We start from the raw sequence: 22,964 nt of genomic DNA, 5'->3' as shown, positions 1-22,964 counted from the left end.
AAAATATATTTAATTTGAATTGCATGAAACAATAATTTCTTTCCTGTTTGCCTGAAAAAAGAAAATTCAAACCTTCACAAAGAAAGTATTATTGGTCTCATTGTTTTGTTTGTGAATGTAATTTACTTTTTATCATACCCTTCCACAACAAATAGGTCAATATACCACCACATGTTTCTCAACTAATCATAAAACATTTTGTACTGTAACAAGCTAATTGGATCGGAAATTATAGGACTCAACATATCCTCAAATATTCAAAGTTAAACGAAACACAATTATTCATTCAATATAACAAATCTTTGAAGGTCCACCACATCACATTTTGATGATATGTTCACAACAAATGTTTCTATGAGTCAAATATTATGTTTTCTTTTGATAAACTCATTACAACAAAACACTAAAAATTACAGCATCAGTCAACATAAACATAAAAACATACTTGCTACAATCTTGAGTTAGCACAAGGCAAATGAAGTCACTTCCATCCGTCCCTAGTAGCAGAAATCAGGTCTAAACCAGGGAATTTCCCTTCAGCTAGGGACATGAAAACTGCTCGTCTTTGAACTGCATATAATATGCTGAGAAAACTATCATAAGCTTATGTTATTCTGTTAATGGAGAGAGAGCAATCTCCATGGACAGGCATAACTGTACATTATAAGAGGCTCCTAGGTTCAGATTGAGCCCAACCCAGCACCAGATGCATATGGATTGTCAAACCAAATTTCAAGAGCGATAATATGCTTCTTAGAGGAAAGCCCTTACACATCATATCCAAGTGGTTGCTAAGGGGTAAATCAAATCTAAGAGTCATCCAGTTCAGTAATTTGTGCTCTTCTTTCGGCAGCTTTCTTCCTGATGAAAATGCCCCATCTCAAGGCAGCTTTGAGTTTGAGCCACCCTACAACAGCCTTACCTGAAGAACGTGTACGTTCCTCATCAAAACCAAAATTAGAAGACATGTTGGGCATGTATGCTGATCCATACTGGTAATTCTCTTCTGCAACACTAGAAGACGCATGACCCTGTCCCATGCTGAACATACGTAGTAGATGTTGCATGTCTTCATTTTCGAGCATCTCATGACTTTTCATACGTATCTCTTCCTCTGTTAAGAAGTCCTCAGCTCCTTTATAAGGATTAGGCGTGCTAGCAGTAAAATAGCTAGACATTGATGGTTGTGGTGGGCGAAGGGCCAGCATGCTGTCACTCCCATGCGGCTGAGCTTGTTGTGACGTGCCTACCAAATGGTTCTGAGGAAACGAAGCACCATTTAAATGCATGTTGCCATTTAGATTCATGTTCTGAGGCTGCATAGTGTATCTGCCACTGAGGCTATCATTATACCCTGGTAACAGAAAAATATCTCATTTAAAGTTACAAATAGGAAGAACTTATAGCAATCCAATAGACAAATGAGGTCATAGGATAATTGGTCAACTAGCTCGCTAAACAGGTAATTGCAGGTTTTAAGCCTTAAAACTAGGTATCCTTCACGTCATGCAAAGCAGTAAACAATGCAGGTTGAGAGACCTACTTTTATGCGAAAAAATTTGCCGAGAAATACATTATTTTATTTACAGAATAATCGAAAAGATTCGGAAAAACGATCTTGCTGGTATCAAATTCAAGAACAAAAGGAACATGTCATAGTGTATCAAACGCATGATGCTGACATACACTGCTTGTGTTTATGCTTTTTTCACTTAGGAAACTTTTCTTCTTGTTAAGACACTATTTTAGTGACGAATTATTATTCCAATCAACAAGAAATCACACCAATAAGCCAAAACAACAAAAAGAGGAGTGGGCAGAATCCAACACAGTTCATGAAGAATGTATCTTAGGGTGTGAAGAATTATTGTTCCAATCACCCAGAAACCGTCCCAAACTGCAGTAAAAGCAGAAGGGGAAGAATTCACACTTTAACAGGAACATATCTTAGGTACCAAGGCATATTTATACCTCCCATGTTCAGTCCCGAATTCATAGAAGGCTGCTCTGATGATATTGAAGCTGGAAGACTTGCTAGATTAGTTTGTTGATCAAAAGAGATTGTATGGTTCTGAGAGCCAATTGTAGGATCATTTTGAGACGAAACTGCCGCTTTATTCTGGCCCAGGCTTAGGAGAGATTTTCCATCATACTCAACAACTTGCATCCAGTTGTCATACGCCTTCTTAACTAAAGTATCCACATATATCTGCAAATATTGTTTGATATTTGCTTAAGAACTTCATCATATACTTGGGAAAAAAGAACTAACATCCAAAAAAGGTCGATTTATGCAAATGATAGCAACACTCGTAACTCCATTGACCACTATTATGTGAAGTATCAAAATGTCACAGGGACAAAGGAGAAAGTGCAAACCGCATCTAACTAGTGTGGCAATTCTAGCAGTATCAAATAAAATTAGTTGTAAATATTATTTGGATATGGTCAAAAGGACTGTTGAATATTCTATATTATAGAAAGCAACTTGAAGGGAACAACATTGCCTTGGGAAATTTCATTGTAATCATTTTTTTTGCATATTCAGCAGTCTGTATCCTTCATTCCTTCTAACTATTGCCTAAAAAAAGTAGAAAAAGAACAGAGAAGGTGAATCAAGGTATTACATTGCTTCAGCAACTAATTTCTGGAGAATATCCCATAAGAACTTGGCAGATCATATCTCTAAGTTACAACAGCCAAATATAGTAAGAAAGAGCCTTTTCAAACTGTAGCAAGCAGGAAAGTTTGTTCTGAGGGACTTTTGTTAATAAAATCTCTTCTAAATGTGATCTGGGAGGACACAAACATGAAAACAAATATGTTTTGCTTCTTGAAGAGTAGTGACTTCACAAAACGGCCACAGATTGGGAGAAAAAATAAAGCTCTCTTGGTATTCCATTGTAAAAGAAAGTTGGGTAACCATGTGAAACCACAGCCCCAATTAGAGTGCATGTCTTCCTTCTTCATTTTCCCCCTTTCTTAAGCATGTCTAGATGAATCCATAATACCAAATTATACAAAAGAGAGAATAATTACAGATTACAAACCTTCTGATTGTCTGAAAGAGAATCCATTGAATGATACTGTCCGCCAGAGATTAAACCACATAATTCGTAGATATTATTAAAAACAACACCGACATTTCTCATATCATCAGGATAGTAGACATAAAGCTTCCCACTTAGAACACAGGTTTTTGCATGGTCCACAAGAGCATCCCACATCTTATTTGACATTCCACTTCCCAGGACCTGAAATAACAAGATGGAAAACAAAAAATGAATTATTAATATGCAACTAACAATTATAGTTCTAATCTCCAACATGTCAAGTTCAAATTTTTTACATTTCGGAGCCTCTGTGAGTCTCTCACAACAAGTCGCAGAAAGTCTTCCACTTTATGTATGCCAGCTTTATTTAGCCTCTTGTGGAAGGATCCATCCTTCCCTATCTTTTCCAATCTCCAAACTTCATCATCTAATGCAGGTGGATAATGTTTCTTGTACACTGCAAGGAAACAAGATTGAAGTTACTACAAACCTCAACAAACATAATTGTAATTTCTATACAAAAGACACATTATATGGGCTTACATTCTCCTCTATGATCCTTGACAGTGAAGGCATCTGTTTTTGCCTCACGAATGCGGATTCCCTCACAGCAACCTGATGCTACCTTTAAGCCTAGCCTGAACTTTCTGCTTCTGATCCAGCTGGAGTTGTCAGTAAATGTCAACTCGCCAAGGGTGCCAACACCTTCCTTCAATATCACTTGCAATTCTCCAGTAAGGAGAGGCCTCTTGCCTTCACGCTCCTTCACTATATGAGACTCAAATTCTTCTTGAGTCCAGCCATCATCATCCTCATTATTAAAATCTCCTTCAAGCACAACAACATCTAGTTTAACTAAGGACTCGGGACCTGATGTTACAACATGGTTTGTATTTCCATCAATCAAGACAATATGTATTGCGGAACCCTGCTCTCCTTCTACTTTTCCTCCTGTGAAGAGAGGTAGTGACAGTTTGGATCGAAACTGAAGCTGCAAATTTCTCCCATCAGGCCCTTCAATTCTTTTTGGCGAAACCCTGCATGGTTATCATAAAATTCAATCCCGGAACAGGGTGAACATTCAATTATAGAAAATAGAGTACATGAACAGCTCAAGCAAGCAAAGGCATAAATTGATCTTTGATGCAAAATTGAATTAGGGGTCACATCCTCACACTGCACTTCCTAGTCATGCTAGTGTTTGGGATATTAGGTCAATTTTTTGGTCAGTATCCAATGGAATGGAGACTTGCTAAAAGTCTTTACACATTTCACACGTAGTATTGGGAAAATCAATCTGCTCTAGCACTGAAATGAACTAGAAGTCAGAATGATTCATACAAACTGCTGAAGCAGAAGGATATTCCCTGTGAGAAGGTTCAATACCATGGAACTTATATAGCAATAAGCATATCAAACAAAATAAATAGTCAATTACAATCTGATAGACACATAGGACCATGTCCATGTAAAAGGTTACTAGTCTATGGTTTATGTTAGCAAATTTTTTTTTTGATAAAAGCAAAGTTTTTTTTTTTAACCACTTCAAACTCTGAAAACATTATTAAGATTTAGTTCTTTCCTAAATTGACTTCCTGCATCTGTAACTACCCTTGACTCTGGCTGCAGAAAGTGGTCAAACCCTCCCATACTCCCATTAATCCTAGGGATTGACTGCTATAACAAATATTGGCCTTAGAAGACTAGCGAAACCTCCCCTCAAGTGTTTCCAACATCTACAATTCATATCCCATTCTAATTCAGTTGAACATTGACCAGTTCACAACTGGATATACCAAATGACTCTGCTGAGTGATAGGATATTTCCCATACATACAAACATCCTGACAAACTATGGAAAATCAGATTTGTTCTCTGAAAGATTGAGTTATGATATGTGAAGCCATACCTTGCATTAAGTTTAGCAGGTCCAAGTTTAGCCAAAGCACGCTCCACTTCTTCACTAACCTGGTAAACAAAAATGGACATTCATAAATAAGTAAACAAAAGTCACTATAAAAGAAACCTTGTACAAATACAACACAAATGGACATGTTTGCATGGTCTGGTCATCCCAATAACATAAAATATTAGCACCATTCTGCGCCCTGCATTCTATCAAAACAATGTAGAGACCCATGGGCTGGTGACAAGCCCATCGAATCCAAATGTTTCAAGTACATGTACATAAGACATTAATATCTTAGCTCTTTCAGCTAAACAGGCAAAGGTTGAATAAAGCCAGGGTAACACACAAAAGTCTTTTACTACCAACACAAATACAATTTGAGTCCAAGAAGAGAACTGCTAAAAGATAATCTGGAGTGCAGACATGCTTAAAATATGTTGTTCACATCAAAAATAAAGACAGAAGTAAATTTTTGCACTCAGTAAGCTCTTGACAGGAAAATTTGAAGCTACTTATCTCCAGAAACTATGCATATAAGCAGGATATGGAGACAGCTCTCGCTGGTGAGAGAGGGAGGGGGAGGGGCTTCTCAATGAAATTTCTATAATGATCAAAGCACAAATAGTTTTAGAAAATACTTCAGCATATGAATAAATGGTTTTACACGAAACAATGACACATCCAGTTCAAATATCTGGCAGTGGCTTTACTTGGCCTGTACAGTCGCAAAGCTTGCAGTTATGATTATTTCAGAAGTAAAATATCTGTCATGCTGAGTCTTCTGGAAATATATATCATGCCACAGTAGTTATGTAATTGAAAACCGAACTTTCACAAGTTACCATGAAGTGGTTGGTTGGTTAAATGAAACTTCACATAAGTAATGCCCAATGAATAAGATGAGAGCTCTAAAGGGGGCCTAATAATCTTACAACTCTTCGAAGAATTGGCTCCAGTGATGAGCAGAGTTTCTGCAGACTGTCCACCTTTAGCGCTTCAACAATGACACTGCAGTAACCATGTACTTTTCAATAAGGATGCTACAGTAAACATGAATAGTGCACAGAAAGATGGGTAAAGCTATAACAGGCACTGAATTTTAGCTTCTCTAAGAAAATATAAGACATCCAGGTCACATGATGTCAGGTCAGATGATACCACAACAAAAATCAACAGAAATAAAGACCTCTAAAATGAAAAGGTTTTACTGATCACTTGCTAAGAGAAAAAGAGAAGGGTAGAGTGGACCATCAATCTATCACTTAGACAATGAGAGGAAGCTACAAGTGTTTGCAGGATTACAAACACCTGATAATGACTTCCCTTAGGAAGCTCAAGTATGTCCCTGGCAAGATACAGAGACAATTTTCCCTCTGAATGGTGATTGAGAATATGAAATGTGGATAATCTTATTGGCAACTAACAGTGAAGATCCCATTTGAAAGTTGGTCTAGTGGACCACTTCCTGTCCTGTGGGGCTGTGACAGGGGAAGTCATGTAATGTTATTCATTGCAAGCTATTTGCAACATGATCAAAATCCTTCAACTCACCTCCTCAAATGACACAAATTCTTAAAAAGGAATCATGAATTAACCACTATAAATCTCTTCTCATTCTGTGCCATAGCTGATCAAATAGTAGATTGCTTGTAGTTATGACAAAGCACGAGACTCAATTTTCTCTCATAAACCAAAACAAAGAGCAAGCTAGTTATCAAGCCAGATTCAATCAAAAAACTTCCTTCACTTGCAGTCAACACCAAACAACCAGAAAACAAAGCTCCCACTCTCTTCTCTCCAAGGATCTTGATGATAACACCTCATTCCTCACACACAATTCATCAAGATCACATTTTTCTTACTAAAAATTTTAATTCACCACCACCCCACAAAACAGAATCACCATTCTCCCCTTTCCACAAAAATTCTTGCAATACCCTCACTAAAAACTCTACAATTTCTTCAAACCAACTCAAATTCCCAGCAAAACCTTACATAATAACCAATTACTCAAACAACCCAACTGCACTGTTCAGTACTAAAATTTGCAACAAGAAATAAACAACTAAAGAAAAAAAAATACCCCTTAACAAAAATTTAAAAAAAAAAACATTTTTTTTAATCAAATTACCTTGCAAGAGCAGGTCTTTTCCTATCAGGTTGACCTTCCTCACTACTACTTGGATCCAAAACACGTTTTTCCATATACCTTGTCTGCATTTTCTTTGACTATTAAACACTCCTCTTCTTCAAATTTTCAGATCTGATCTAAACTTCCTTTCTTTTTCTTTGTTTAATTATTCAACTGTTCGTATAGTGAGACTCAAAACTTTCTTGTTTTTTTCTCAGTGGATACAAGAAAGTGAGAAAAAAGAGCGAAAAAAGGGAAAGCGGGAAAAAATTGAAAGAAGAAAGAAGATGAAGAGATGTTTCTGGGAAAGTTCATGGAAGTATCATTCTATGAATGTTTCTATTTTGATGGCTTCCTCTTTTTTTTCCTTTTTGTCTTTGTACACTGCATCTATACTATATTATATATCCCACGCGTGCCTTTTTATTTCACGCGCTTATTTTTGGACTCTCCATTTTGTCCTTTTCAATTTAAATTATCCCTACTTCACCTCTTCATTTTTTTTCTTTTTCTTAAACATACGCCGTCTCGATCATAAGGCAACTAAGTAATCGATCTTAGTAATTTATTGGGATAAGGTACAAGTACCTCATAAATTATGATCAAAATTTTAAAGACTTAACTTAACTAAATTAAGGTTCTATTATCTCAAACTTATTTTTTGTAATTTATACACTTTTTGCTTTACATGACACACTATGTGACTCCACATAGTTGAGAGAGATGTTTTGATGTCAGGTAAGTCAAAAAGGTGTACAAAATTACAAAAAAAAAAAGTTTAAGAAAGTGATAAGACTTTAATTTAGTTAATGTATGCTCCTGAGATTTTAATCATAGTTAGGTCTTAATTTTTAAAGGGACAAGGGTCTGGAAAATAACTCAACTTTGGCTGAAATTGTTGTTACGATACCAAACTTTATGGAGGACCTATTACCCCCTGAACTATTTAATAGTGTATTTTTTACCCTCTGAACTATTTAATAGTATTTTTTTTACCCCTGAACTATTTAATAGTGTTTTTTTACCCCCTGAACTATTTAATAGTGTATTTTAAAGGTATATATGTGTCCACATGGACACATTACTATTTATAATTTTGCATTATTTTTTATGTCCACGTGGGCAAATATATATGTTTAAAATACGGTATTAAATAGTCTGGGGTAATAGGTCCTCATTAAAGTTTGGTATCGTAACAGTAATTTCGGCCAAAATTGAGATTTTTTTCAGACCCTTATCCCTTTTTTAAATAATAATTGGAGAAATTTATGCATTAAGGATAGTGCAATGGTCCACCATCAAAAGTGATGAAACTAGAAATAATATAATAACAATAATAATAATTGTCGATCAATGATATTATTATATCCAATCTCATTTTTTACCCTAAACAACTGTTGTTGACCTAGTGGTCAATTAATTAGAGTTAGTGTGTAATATAATAAAGTAGTATAATAATATTAAATTTAAAGTCCAGATTTTAGCTAGGTTGGAAGTATCCACAAATAGTGAAATCGATGTTGACAAATGGTGATATTTAAAATGTGTTTATCCTTTTTATTTTAAATTTTAGATAATTAAAAAGATAGAAACATACGAGATTTTAGATTAATAAGAAACCTTTTAAGAAGAAAATGCCTCAATTTTAACAAAAGTCATTATAGCATATTTTAGATTACCACAATAATCAAATAAAAATAGAGTATACGTATATTTTAAAAAGAAAAAGGGCAAATGAATAAGAAAAAGGAGAAAGTATGCACATGGTTAAGCAGTGGTAATGTATTATGTATTGGCGGGTATAATTAATTAAGGAGTGGACGGCGGTAAGGGTTGATCGTGGTCGTTGGTTCAATGGCTAAACAGACAATTAGTCATAATTATAGGATCCCACCCACGTGATTTAGCCTTTTAATTATTGCATTCTATTTTCTTTATTAAAGATTCCTTTTCTCCTCATACACTATAGTCTATATATTCCAATTGGTGTAAAAAAATATAAAAAAATGTGACATGGAATATATACATACAGTAGTTTGCAATTATTAGTTAGTTATATTACTACAGTTAGCTTACGCAGCCTGGCAGAAGTTGCCAATCTCACTATCCCCACGCGCAATCGTTATTCGATTATTGAACTCGGATTAAATTTAAATTCATATTAAAAAAAATACAAGAGACTTGTTTTATTCTTCATGTAATTTTTTTGGTATAATACATAATATGTCCTTCAATTTGTCTTTAGCTGATATTTATAACCTTCAAGGCTTTAATTTTAGATGCGCACAAATAAACACTTAAATATTTGTGTTATATGACAATTTTGGGTCTTACATGTATTGTGTCATGTAGGACGTGTGTATTTATTTGTTCAATTTTATACAAAATTAAATATCTATTTATGCACACTCATAATTGAAGGATATTGATGTCCGTTAAAACCAAATTAAAAGATATATTTATGTACTTATTGAACATTTGGTCTCCTCAAATTTTCCAGTACACTTTCACTTCATCATTAAGCTTGCCAGAATTATTCTTGTTCATCTATCATGTAACACTCTTTGATGCATATTTTGCTAAAAGATACCTAATTAATGCGATCAATGTTTCTTCTGATTTTCCTCATTACACATTAATTTAACAAAGAAATTATTTTTTATCAATTGATTGACATTTGACACATTAGAGTATACTTGTAAGATCTCGTTTAGATTGGCTTTAATAAAAGTAACATTTAACTCAAAAAAGATAAAAAGTTGAGAAAATCCTACTTTTAGTTTTTAACTTTTTAAAACTTATTATAAGTTATTTTTTTTACTTTGTGAAACACTCTCAAAAGTTTAAAATTACTTGAACGTAGGTTTGACCAACTTTTAAGTCAATCCAAACAAGCTTGAGTAGGTTAAGAATAATTTGATATCTCTAAAATTCTTAGTTCTAGAAAATATTTAGGGCTCGTTTGTCTATGCAATATGAAATCATGAGATGAAGTTAAAGTTTTGTTTGGACTTACAATTTGAACTTTTATGTTGTATGTTCTCTTATAAACATAAAAACCCCATTGTAAAACTATTAAAATTGACTCAATTCTTTGTACAATCTTACCAAATACTCAAAAGTTTATAATATCCTATAATACACTATCACAAATATTTTTTTTAAATACAATATTTATTGATCAAGCTTTAATTCAATAAAAAAATTTAATCATATAGAAGTTATGGTGTACTAGTATTTAATATAGTCCTCCCACATAGTACAAACATTATTTGCACGTTGAACTTGCATTTCTCGTTCATATGATTGAGAAGATGAACCAACATTGTTACTTTGAATCATTTGTTGGTCAATTTGGTTGGTTAATATATTTGATAAAAGATAATGAATATATATAAATGGTAAAGTAGAAATTGGTTTGAAGTAATAATAAATTCATGTTTGTGAGAATAATCATTATATGAGATATAAATGGTTTTAAAAGTAATGATATGAATTATAAATTTTATTTAATATGAAATAAATTGTTAGTAGATATATAAGTGAAATTGTTTTTACAAAATATAAACTTGTGGGTCAATTTTTGTATTTGAAAAATCTCAAATCATGATTTTTGGAGAATTTAAGATTTCATCTCATGATATAAAATTAGCATGAAATCACATGTTTAAACATTAATTTAATCTCATAATTTCATATCGCATGTCCAAACGTTTACTTAATTTGATAGTAAGAATGAGTTATATAGTGTTGGAATGAATTGTTTTTCAAGAGAAATGGATACAAAAGATTTATATAACCAACACTAACTAGTTGAAACACCTTGTTTGGATGGTTGTATTGTTAGTTTAAATACAATGCTTGTTTGATTGTTACTTAAATTGTATTCTATCATATCATTTAAATCCATCGTTAGGTAACAATGAAAAACTCATTTTATGGAACGATCGTTTTGGTGTGATCACGTCATTATCTTAATATTTTCTTCTTATTTGATCTTTATTTATTACTCCATCTGCCCCTAATTACTTGTCTACTTTTTCTTTTTTAGTTGTCCCTAAATACTTGTCCATTTTGACAAATCAAGAAATGATAAAAAATTTTTTACCTATTATACCCTCAATTAATTACTTTGAAAAATGTGGAACTTTTTGAAAATCTTAACTTTTTAATTCATCTACTTCATAATTAATAGGAGTAAAGTAATAAACTTACTATGTCAATCATTGTTTTCTTAATATGCGTGTCAATTCAAAAGTAGACAAGTAATTATGGACACAAGAAGTATTTAATAATTGTATTTTATTTTCTACCTTACCTTTTCATAGTATATCTATCTTGTACCCTACTTTTCTTGTAAGTATCACTCAAATCATGAATGCGTGACATTATATAATGACAGAGAACGATATAATCTATCCAAACATTGTATTCATTAAAATAATATAGTATAATATAATATAATACAATACAATATAATAAGATAAATTAAGAAACAACGCGTAATAACCATAGTAAGATTGAGATGGAGTTAGATTTGATTATTCAACGAAAAATACAAATAACACACGTTAAAAAATTAAGAATCACCTAAAATGATTTGATCTGTACGTATCGACCGTCAAAAGAGACGAAGAGTGATCTCAATTTTTGGGCCTTTTGACACAACTTATGTCTGACTTGAAGTTGCAGCAACTAATATTTGCCGTTCACGGAATACAAAGATAACGACATTCCTTACTTATTTCTCACTACGCTACTCAACTGGGTTTTCCACCTTGTAATAAATCGATGCGCCTGACGGAAACCGAGATATTAACAATGGATCCGACGGACGCCGGAGCTCCTCTTCTATCTGACCAGGTTCAAATCAGTGGCAATGTAGTTCCGATGACTCTCACTACCGGAGGAAAACTCCGATGGCCTGACCGGTGTTTGTCAATTGCGAAAGATGTCCTAGGCTTCACCGTCGAAGGTTCTCGGATCAAAATCAATGCCGTCATTGAGAGTGGACCTGGAATTTGCTGCCCCAGTAATGTAGGAGCTCCGATGAGGAAGACTTTCACTTTTGAGCCATTGTCTGAGGATTCTCTTCGGCTTTGGAATCAACGACTCCAATCCGTCATCGATTCACTCGGTAACTATTTCGTTGTGTTTTTGAGGAATGCTGTACTACTATATACACAATGATTTTGAACTGTTGAATATGGATTTCACCAACATTTCCTTTTAATAGGAACCGTGATGATATTAATTCATGTTTATTATTACTCCGATTCTTTTATAATGTGTGAATAGTGATTTGGTGGAATTATGTACGAGTGAGTTAAACTGTTATGGTCCATTGCAAGTCCAACATCTTACTACAAAGTGCTGATGTGGGGTACTTAAAAGTCCGGTATGGCAGTGTTCACCGGGGCTAGTAATGTCTAGCGCACAGCCTGAAGCTGTGTGTTTTGGGAACAGATAAAAATGGAATGAAAAGCATGTACTTTATTTATGTTGGAATGCATGACCAGATGCTTGCTTCTTGTTATATTTGTTCTTTGTTTAAATTATTTTTCTTTTACTTTTCTAAATCATACCACTTCGCGTGTCTGTTAGGCGGTGTGCGTTTGTTTGAGGTAATATTTGGTTAGACTTCCTGATAATACAAGATTATCTTAGTTTGTTCTTCTTAGGATGTTGTTGTCGTCATCTCTTCCGCAATAAGCAGTCATTGTCTTTTTGTTCTGTGATACATTTATCTTGAGAGAGAAGTACATGATATAGATTAAAAGGCACATGTGGCTTTAAGTGAGAAAAAAAAAGGATTTTCTGGTATTATGTGAGCACAATAATTTAGCATCAGAAATTCAACAAGTTAATCAGCTACGGAGTTCTTTCGTCCAAATTAAAGAATTTTGTTCTCATTTGTGTCAAGTCTTGATACGATGTGTGATAGAACATGAATAGGACATGTCCTACTAGCATATATTGTGTAACAGAGAAGAAAAGTTAAAGCAAATGAGCGCTTCTTGCCTTTTTTTGTCCTTAAACCTAAGTTTGCTTGAGATAAGTTGCTTTGACTTGGAAGTAAGAAGCACTTTTGATTTCTGGTATGCTTTGCTTCACTTCTTGCTTAAAATGGTGTTGTGCTTTTAACCACATGGGATACTTGACAATTGACATCATGGAATTTTAGGTCGTCCTAAGAGACTTTTTGTACTTCTGAATCCATATGGAGGAAGCCGATCTGCACCCAAAGTATTTAGTCACGATGTGAAGCCCCTGCTCGATGATGCAAATATTCACTACACACTGCAAGGTTTGCAATATTAAATATTCTTATTCATGTGTAGCAAGTGGTTGTTCAGCGATTCTTTTTGTGTCGTTAATCTTGCCTTTTAATCTTCCACTCTCAGAAACTAAATATCGATTACATGCGAAGGAAGTTGCTCATTCATTGGATATTATGGGATATGATGGAGTTCTTTGTGTCAGTGGTGACGGAATTTTGGTTGAGGTAGGTTGGCATGTCTATTTTTGTTTTTGTTAACTTCTGTCTGAACTAGTGTTGTTTCCCTTTCCTACAGTCCAAACTTGAAAAATTATGCAGTACGACTACTTTTGTCATATATTGGATCATGGAATACGTAACTTGTTTGTTGACTGGAATGTTATGCTTTCATGATGTAAAACTCAAGATATTTCAGTTTATATATTATTCTGATTTAAAGTTATCAAAGATGAACCTACAGTGGGATAACTGCTATACAAAACTTACTCTTTTACCAGCGGCTCTTCCTGACTTTTACCCAGCTTCACTTCGAACATGAAGCTGCTGAAAGGAGTTGCTGAATGCGAAGAAATAAATTCGTAAATATCATGGTTAAATGAAAATTAATCAAAAGATAAACTGATGGTGTTTATTCCTAAACTTCAGAGTGCTTATATGTAGCTATCTTGTTCTCGTGCTTCAACGTCTGAAATGCATACAAAAAGAGAAGCACAGAGGCTTATTCCCCCCACCCACAAAAGAAAAAAAAAAGAGAAAAAAAGTATATTGCGCTGATGTAGTTGAAAACTTGACGTTTCTTAGAGGCGAGTCCTGGAACAACTTCAAAGTTGCTCCACTGATATTGGTGGTAGCCACAACAAGGGTACAAACACCTCTGTTCTTCATTAATCCTGCGTTCTAGAAGGTCTGTGTCCTGAGGGCTCTATCTTTAAGATATTTGGCTTATTATTTATTGTCGTAAAAGAATGATAACCAGAGGGTTCGATTCCTCTTGGGCACTTATAATAAAGTTTTACTGATCAAAAAGAGTAAATGGATGATAACCAACCAGTGATCCTCTTACTTTCATGTTTTACAATTTTTAGTAGGTAGTGAATGGACTGCTTGAAAGGGAGGATTGGAGTTCTGCAATAAAGATGCCTCTTGGAGTAATACCCGCAGGTATATTTTCTTCTCTTGCTGGTGCTTGCCTTTAGTAAACACTAAGCGGGTTTGTATATTTTGCTTAGCTTTTATTGTGGAGCTTGATATACATTATTTTGGTTTTGTCACATTAAGCTTTTGTTCACATTGTTATACCTATAGTATGCTAAACTACCAGATAAGCACTTCCGTCTAATTTCTAAAAGGTGGTCAAGGGAACGAGGTGGTGAAACACATGTGACTTGACACAACTTTCAGAAATTAGACTGAAGTGCTGATCTGGTTTCTTATATACAGTATACATAGTTTGATCTGTAACTTCTTATACAGTATAATATACATAGTTTGGTTTGTAACTTCTTACAAACATTTTTGCACATGGAAGCTGTTATTTACTTTCTTCTACTGTTCTATAATTGCATTTTTGTGTATGCTAATGCAGGAACTTCAAATGGGATGGCCAAGTCTCTTCTAGATTTTGTTGGTGAATCTTGTACTGCATTTAATGCAACTCTTGCTATAATTAGAGGTAAATATCCTTTTAAACAAAAATGTGTATTCCTGAACTGTAGTTTCAATTGCATTACTATTCTTGTTGAATGAAAGAAGATTTTTATATCTATGCATGTTTGGTCCATGGCAGGGCACAAGAGATCACTAGATGTAGCTACAGTTTTACAGGGGCAGAAAAAATATTTCAGCGTGCTGATGCTTGCCTGGGGTATGTATATCTGACATTGGCTCTGGTGGTTTTGATACCTTTTTTGTTTCATTTAATGCAATGTGATGCACTTATTGTTTGCAAATTGAAATATCATACTAAACTATCTGACAGGACTCGTTGTCTTTCAGGTCTTATAGCTGATATAGATATAGAGTCTGAGAAGTATAGGTGGATGGGTAGTGCTCGAATGGATTTTTATGTATGTTCTAAATCTATTTCCTCTAATATGTATTTTTCTTAGATTTCAGTATCAGAACTTACACCATTTGTGTAGTTTGTTATTAATATACAAATATGTTACCTGTTTCAAAAAAACGTTGTACGTCCATATTTCCTCACTGGATTTATGTACAAATTTTCTGCTTGCTGTAGAACTTCATTCGTTGATCTCTCTCTCTCTCTCTCCCTCCTCTCTTTTTGCACCTTGCTCCTTCTCGTTCTTTGGAAGGTTTGGTCTCATTACAAAATTCGAGATTCACTGACCCAGAAATTTGCCAATACTTTGTGTACCTGAACCGTTCTTCATGGACACTAGTTCCACCCCCCTTCCATCCTATCTTTTCCCAGGAAAAAAAAAAGAAAGAAAGAAAAGATAAAGTTGAATGCCTCTTCAGTTGATTACATGATTCATGGTTCTAAAATACAGAGGGAATCTAATTTATGGCTATTGAAGCATCATGGCTTGCTTTTTAATTGCTAGTCTCATGTTGTTGGTCCAGGCAATACAGCGGATATTTTGTCTTAGAAAGTATCATGGCTGTATCAAATTTGTGGCTGCACCAGGGTTTGAAAATTTTGGAGAACCAAATGAACTTGGAGGTGAAATTGATGAGCTTAACTCGAATTGGGTTATGCAAGATGGCTATTGTGGTCCCACTTTTGACATGAAGGGTTTCAACCGCAAGATTGAGGGGCCTTTTGTCTCAATCTGGCTTCATAATGTACCTTGGGGAGGTGAAGATGTTCTGGCAGCACCTGATGCCAAGGTTGGTTTGAGTTTCTTTGGACACAATGTGAAGGTTGCCTCATAAAATTTGATCTAACTTCTCTTGGTGCTACTTTAAAAGTATACCAGATAGAACGGCTTCTGTAATTTGTAGTTTGAATTTGGAGCAGATCTTTCTTTTTGTTGTGACCATATACAACGTTTAGGGCTTATTTCTAAGTACTTAAAGACAGGAGTTACCTTTAAAATGGCTGATTTTGAACCGTGTGTGTCTGCTTCTTCCATGCCAATTTTTTTCCAACGGTTTCCTGTTTCTGAATTTCTGATCCTAAAGTTACTTATTCTATTTTTCTGCTCGATTAGCAATGTGATACTTCCAAAAATAATCACTGAACAATGCAGCATAGCTTTTCAGTTCTACTTTTTTTTCAGGGAGAAAGTGATGATATCCTTGGTCAGGAATAGATTGAATAATAATTGCGAAGGTGTACTTTACTTTGTCTAGATCTTGAATTTATAAACAGAAAATGGAAGGTAAATAAGAGTAGAAAATGCTTTTTCTCACTAAGAAAGATAGTTGATCTTTAAAAGCCGTGGAAATGATTTGTTGTATGAATTTTCTTCTTAGAATCTTATGTTTTGATTTCCTTGTTTCTTTACCTGGGTAAGCTAGCCAAAATGATATCCTTTTCTTCTCAGAAAATTACAGTTTTTTTACTTTTTAGTAGCTAGTTTTCAAGCTGATCCTACTTTTCAAAACTCTCCACATGCTGTCTTTACTTTTATAAAAAGTTACAAACTTGGAGTCTAGCCTAGCAGATTTAGATTTTCTAGAGAAAGAAGTAAGGAAATCATGTGCAAAATCTGGCACAGACATTTCACTCTAGAATATGGATAAAGAACTTGAATTCATCACGAGGGAAGTAGAAAAACTAACTATCCTTTCTGGATCTTGGTCAATGACCTGTGCAAAAAAGCCACTAATTTTGGAGCTTTAAAAATGGATAAACTGATGCTGAAGCTTTCGAAAGTGCATATGCTACATGTTAAAGCTTTCCTGCTTCCACTGAATTCTTGGGGCATCTTCATTCTATTACGCTTTTTCTTAGGATAAGTAAGCAAAGGAGTTCATCAGTCAGTTGCTTGCTACATTTTGAATATAAATACAAAGACAAATGTTCCGACTTAATAGCTGAAGGCAAGTTTCTTTCTGTATGCTAAAAGTAGGCTCCTTATTTTGTACGACACGGGCCAAAATACGGGGTAGACTTCTCTGATTAAATGATTTTATGTTCTAGAGGTGAAGATCCTCTTCTTAGACTAAGACTCATGCTGGTTATAACTAAAGTAGTTTTCTTCTTTTACTCTCTCCTAAACATAAACACATTTATGTGTAGGATCTTCTGCAATAAATGGTTTCATTATAGTGTCATTGCTGAAGGAACATGTCTAAAACCTTACAATTGTTTTTTTTAACTTGAAGTCCAATCCCTTACTATAAAAGGCGCCAACACTTGCAGATCAATGTACTAAGCTTTACTTTCCATTTATTCTCTCTTTAGAAGCTCTACGCTGTGGGTACTTCAACTGCAACTGTCCTGGGTTTGTCATATTTTGAATTCTCACTTCATCTTCTCTGTCTCATATACAGTTTTCAGATGGTTACTTGGACTTGATTGTGATGAAGGATTGCCCAAAAATATCCTTGGCAACACTGATGGGCGAGATGAACAAAGGTGGTCATGTCAGATCACCACATGTCTTGTACTTGAAGGTAGATTTATTGTCTTAGCTTTCTAAGTCAGCTCCGTTATGCAAGTTCTTGTCTCGTTTTTTTATAAATAAAATATTTTGGAACAATTCTTGAAATGCATTTTGCTGTTGCTTATTATAATAAGACCTAAATTTTCCTGTTCATTGTTTTGGAAGTTTCTAAATCCAATATTTGTTTTGTCTCCCTGCTTGTCCAGTAGTACAATCAGACTCTAGTGTAGTTCCTTGACCAAATAGGTTTTGGTTTTGTAGCAGCTGAATTACACATTGGCACCCCTTTGTCTGAACAATCAGCAATACAATCCCCTAACCTTTATCCCATGCATATTCACATTTGATGTGTTAAAATTTGAAAGAAGTCAACTTTTGAAATTAAAGACTAGTTGCATGAATTCATTAGGATTTACCTAAATGCTTCTCATTGATCTATAACAACCACAGGTAAAGGCTTTTGCTTTAGAGCCTGGTCCACGAGCAGATGACCCAAACAAGGAAGGGATTATTGATGTAGACGGTGAGGTCCTTGCCAGAGGTAAAGGAACTTACAAGTGTGATCAGAAAACATTGATGACCTACGACAAGCTCCATATCAAAGTAGATCAAGGGTTGGCTACTGTATTTTCTCCTATCAATTAGTAACTTTTATGTGATTCAATGTATTTACAGAGAGAGAAACTAGTTCTGACTGGTGGATTCTGTATAGAAAGATGTCAGTAAAATGAAGGATTATAAGAATATATACCAATATTTTTCATGGTTATTGCTTCTGAACTTTGTTTTGAGGGCTTTTGGTGGTCTCAGCTGGACAACGTTTCTCTTACTTTGCACTTCATCTACAACAAGCTTGGGGTTGAGGCAATGTAGTAGTTGGCGTTCTTCCATTCTTGTGGAACGCGAAGAAAGCTAACCTTGATTCTAATTGAGCAGAAATAGTTAGCGTGCTGGCTTGCTCGTTTTTTATGTCATTTAATTTTCATCTATATATTTCATGAATATTGATCTTTGGTCTTTAGATTTTTTGGTTCTTACCTTTGATTTTTTGGTCATCATGAATATAATGTTTTGGTTAGAGGGAGTTTCTTTGTCAATTTATATTAGTGATTTTTTTTTTCATTATGGTATATAATGTAACGTTGTTGTCAGATGTTTGTAGTTCAAAAGTCACTTAGGCCTCATTTGTTTGCACTTAATGGAGGTCTGAATCTTAATCATTCAGATTCAGTCCATTAAGTGTGTTTTCGCATTTTGGAAAAATTACATAAGTGAAGGTCTTTTATTTAATAATTATCACTTTAAAGTATACTTCTAATTTATTATCATTTTTATCAACTTTTAGCAATACTTACTTAAAACAATTTTGTTCCTTTAAACTTAGCAAAAAATGTTGTCATTCGCAACTTTTAGCAATACTGTCATTCAGCCAAATTGTTAAATATGGTTAAAAGAATAATGTTGACAAATATCGTAAATATTTTTAAAAAAGTGTACACATATGTGATTTTCCCCGTTGGTTTTTCAGATTTAGCCCATTAAGTTCATTTGTTTCTTTTTTTCAAAAAGCCTCTTAATGGACCTGAAGAGGTCTGAACGGATTAGATTAGCAAGAGAGTCTTAACACCATTCAGACTTATTTAATAAGTTATAAAATAATATTGTATCACCTCTCTCGGTCTTTGCGTGACTTTTGCTCTCACAACTACAAACTTTCTTCCTCTCTTTTCTCAATCAAACACCATTTTTTTCCTCTTGAACTAGTAAGTTTTCAAAATCTTTACAAGTATTTTTTTATATTAATAATTTTCTTAGGGTGTATTGATTTGCAATAATATTTTTAGTGTATTGATGTTCATCAAGGTTTTTGAGTGAAAAAAATGCTATTCATAATTAAAAAATAATAACTATGTATACATATCTGAGGTCTCTTATTAGAATTTTGTCTTAGGCCAATAATTTTGTTGAGACTTTTTGATCATCAAATCCGTTTGTGAGATAACACTAATATATTATTGTTGTTGAACTAGTTGGTGACCCCAAAATAATGGAGCTCTTAATAATTCTCAATCTCAATCTTCAGTTTCAACTGGAAAAAAAAGTTTTGGGGAAGAAAAAAACTTATTCGTCTGAATTGGAAGTTGATGAGAGGATGATTAAAAAAAATAGTGCACCTACATTTGAAGAATATATGGAAAAATTAGATGGACTTGGATGGGAAGAGTCATTATACAATACATGTGTTAGTATATTTTGTGAAAGTGTCCACTACAAAAAAGCATGAATGACGTTAGAGGTCACAACTTAGAGAATTGGATTAAGGTTATCGACAAAAACATAAGAATTTTTTAGTTTTTCTAATTAGCCAAAATATATGTTAGGCGCTGATAATGTGATACCTTATTTATTATTTTTCAACTAGTATTTATCATACTTATTGAACTTTTTGATATTATATTGTGCCTATAAAATACTTTTTATTCGTGATTTTTTTATATGCTATGGTTGATGATTATGATATTTTTTTAATCAAAAAGTAATATTTTTGTTGAAATGAATTTTTTATAATACTTTATTAATATAATGTTTGATTTCATATGCACATTCAGATATTGAAAACAAACAATAATAATTCAGCGTTCAGATTTAGAGACCACATCTTAATATTTAGATGTGTATTCAGATCTAGACACTTAGCTCTTAATGCAAATCTTAATGTTTCAGACGTGTATTCAGATTCAGAGGTCTTAATCTTAATAAAAACAAATGAAGCCTTAGTAGTGTATTTAAAATTATATGACAATGGAAAGAAAAACAAATGGTAGGGAAAAAAAAAACATAGTATTAAAATTCCAAAAGAAAAAAAGAATCATGTTCCTTGTAATGCTTGCATATGGACCATCTATAAATATAACACTTTTTGCACATTAGCTAAAGAATAATCACGAATTATATGATTAAATGGCAACGAACAAGTACTTTTTATTTTAACGACAATATTATAGGGCCGCTGACATTATTTCTTCCTATAATTTTCTATTTCCATGTAGCAATTATTCTTCCATGAAGTACTTAGTACGGTAACATAATTAATATTGTTATTTGTTTTCATCAACAAACACTCAACTAAAAATGTCCTTTTTTCTGTTTAGCATTTAGGGGCATTAAAGTAACTCGTATGTATATATTGATATTGCACGTAGTGGATATTCTTTAAAATAAGAAACAAAATTAATTGAGATGCGTGAAAGCTGAACACGATCATAAAATAACGAAAATCTACCCAAGAAGAAGAAGAGAGGCTATATATATAAACAAAAATTGCAAAGACTAATGACAAAAAAGAAGGGAAAAGAAGACAAAAGGTTTTGATTTTACAGATTTTAGAAAAAAAGTGGATGAGATATATAAAGAAAAGAACAAGATTCTTGAAGTTCAACGAAATAGGTGTGAAGTCAGATTGGTCATTTATATATGATTAAAATGATAATATATATATAAAAATGTTAAATCTCTTTGCTTTTTTGTATATTTACGTATGCATTATTCATCTTTTGAATCTCCTAATTCTCAAAAGTATATATCTCACATGTTTATTATTCATATTAAAATTATGAACTTAGTCCCTAGTGACTGCACATAAAGTTTTATGCAATTATGTTGACTTATTATCATTTACTTGTAATTTAATTTAGTACGGACATACGTAGAGTAGAAATATGTTAGTTTTAAGATTTTATAACTTTTATCTTTAATTAATTAATGTCCATAGTAATATATATTCTTTTGTATATATGCATGTTACGCATCACCCCTTGCTAAAAAATTATTTTTGACATTTCTCGTCCCAAGCATTGATTAGTAAATGTGAGAGCTTTACTTACATAGCTTAAGAGTGATAGTAATGAAATTGCTATAATACCAACGAGGATGGAGATATATTTAAAATTTAACTCTAGATCGAAAACGTTTTTAGATAAATTTTACTCTCATGATAATTCGTATTTGCACGTTATTTTCGTTGCGTGAGAATCTTAAATTCTTCAAAAACGGTTTTACTTTCGAGTTATAGAATTAATGTTACTTGTAATAACTAGATGTGAATATAGTTTTTTGGCAAAATGAGATCATATGAATTCATAACTTTTGTCATGGCGAATATAGTCTTTCAGCTACGAGTTTATCTGAAATCATAACTTCCAACATGCAGTATAATGTATATGTAAAAACCTACTAACATATTGAACATATATATACGGTTCAATATAAATAAATAAAAACTCGATAATCATAAATAGAGCTAAATAATCATTAACAAAAAGAGGGAGAAAAACAACTATATTTTTTAAATTGGAATAAGCCACACTAACAACCAATAAATATATATTGAACATAAATATAAGGTCCAATATAAATAATAATCATAAATAGAGCTAAATAATCATCAACAAAAAGAGGGAGAAAAAACAACTATATTTTTTTAATTGGAATAAGCCACACTAGCAACCAATAAATATATATTGAACATAAATATAAGGTCCAATATAAATAATAATCATAAATAGAGCTAAATAATCATCAACAAAAAGAGGGAGAAAAAATAACTATATTTTTTTTAATTGGAATAAGCCACACTAGCAACCAATAAATATATATTGAACATAAATATAAAGTCCAATATAAATAAATAAAAACTCGATAATCATATATATATATATATATATATGTATTTAGGAGGGTTATTTTATAAATAGAAAATGGAAGAAGTTTGAACTTCATTCCAAATAAAATTTGCAAAACATACCAATTGATAAGTTATAGGAATATGATTATTTTAGAAAAAAACAATATTTACAAAATACTTATTTGGAAAAGCTACAATATTGAGAATATATCCAGAAAAATAATAATATAAAAAATTGCAATATGTCATAAATGGTTCAAATACTATTTTGGCATATTATTTAGTAAAACATACACAAAATTTCATTTTTAGAAAATCATTGAAGCTATT

General features: G+C 33.0%; 2 protein-coding genes across 4 annotated transcripts; one reads left to right on the top strand and one right to left on the bottom strand.

The window, feature by feature from the left end:
- Positions 1–263: 263 nt before the first annotated feature.
- On the bottom strand, positions 264–7,467 carry LOC125822648 (calmodulin-binding protein 60 B-like). Its single transcript, XM_049502074.1, has 8 exons — positions 7,094–7,467; positions 5,895–5,970; positions 4,963–5,021; positions 3,597–4,090; positions 3,350–3,510; positions 3,051–3,254; positions 1,972–2,209; positions 264–1,354 (listed from the first exon to the last, which is right to left on the bottom strand). The coding sequence occupies exons 1-8, from the start codon at positions 7,180–7,182 to the stop codon at positions 810–812; spliced, it is 1,866 nt and encodes a 621-aa protein (XP_049358031.1). The 5' UTR covers positions 7,183–7,467; the 3' UTR covers positions 264–809.
- Positions 7,468–11,806: 4,339 nt separating this feature from the next.
- LOC125822649 (sphingosine kinase 2-like) lies at positions 11,807–18,712 on the top strand. Of its 3 annotated transcripts, none has more exons than XR_007442658.1 (10): positions 11,807–12,230; positions 13,278–13,400; positions 13,498–13,602; positions 14,466–14,534; positions 14,959–15,045; positions 15,160–15,237; positions 15,369–15,439; positions 15,960–16,226; positions 16,619–16,720; positions 17,838–17,963. XR_007442658.1 is itself a non-coding variant. In XM_049502075.1 (10 exons), exons 1-10 carry the CDS (start codon positions 11,885–11,887, stop codon positions 18,593–18,595), a joined length of 1,464 nt encoding a protein of 487 aa, XP_049358032.1. In that variant the 5' UTR covers positions 11,807–11,884; the 3' UTR covers positions 18,596–18,712. The 3 variants fall into 3 exon arrangements, 2 of the variants coding, with proteins under 2 accessions (XP_049358032.1, XP_049358033.1); XM_049502075.1 differs by lacking the exon at positions 16,619–16,720 and adding an exon at positions 18,401–18,712 and having other exon boundaries at positions 17,838–17,960; XM_049502076.1 differs by lacking the exons at positions 11,807–12,230; positions 16,619–16,720 and adding an exon at positions 18,401–18,681 and having other exon boundaries at positions 13,272–13,400; positions 13,498–13,598; positions 14,459–14,534; positions 17,838–17,960.
- Positions 18,713–22,964: the final 4,252 nt, after the last annotated feature.

The sequence above is a fragment of the Solanum verrucosum genome, unplaced genomic scaffold, assembly GCF_900185275.1.
Source record: "Solanum verrucosum unplaced genomic scaffold, falcon-dt-bn FXZP01000103.1, whole genome shotgun sequence".
Classification (NCBI taxonomy): domain Eukaryota; kingdom Viridiplantae; phylum Streptophyta; class Magnoliopsida; order Solanales; family Solanaceae; genus Solanum; species Solanum verrucosum.
This window is presented reverse-complemented; position numbering and strand designations above follow the sequence as displayed.

Excerpts from the sequence above, each read along its gene's own strand:
- LOC125822648 (XM_049502074.1), bottom strand. The coding sequence starts at position 7,182 with ATGCAGACAAGGTATATGGAAAAACGTGTTTTGGATCCAAGTAGTAGT. Across the intron at positions 5,022-5,894 it reads AGCCAATTCTTCGAAGAGTT|GTTAGTGAAGAAGTGGAGCG; the intron begins GTAAGATTATTA and ends TTTGTTTACCAG. Across the intron at positions 2,210-3,050 it reads CTCTTTCAGACAATCAGAAG|ATATATGTGGATACTTTAGT; the intron begins GTTTGTAATCTG and ends CAATATTTGCAG.
- LOC125822649 (XM_049502075.1), top strand. The coding sequence starts at position 11,885 with ATGCGCCTGACGGAAACCGAGATATTAACAATGGATCCGACGGACGCC. Across the intron at positions 13,603-14,465 it reads CGGAATTTTGGTTGAGGTAG|TGAATGGACTGCTTGAAAGG; the intron begins GTTGGCATGTCT and ends TTTAGTAGGTAG. Across the intron at positions 15,046-15,159 it reads AACTCTTGCTATAATTAGAG|GGCACAAGAGATCACTAGAT; the intron begins GTAAATATCCTT and ends GGTCCATGGCAG.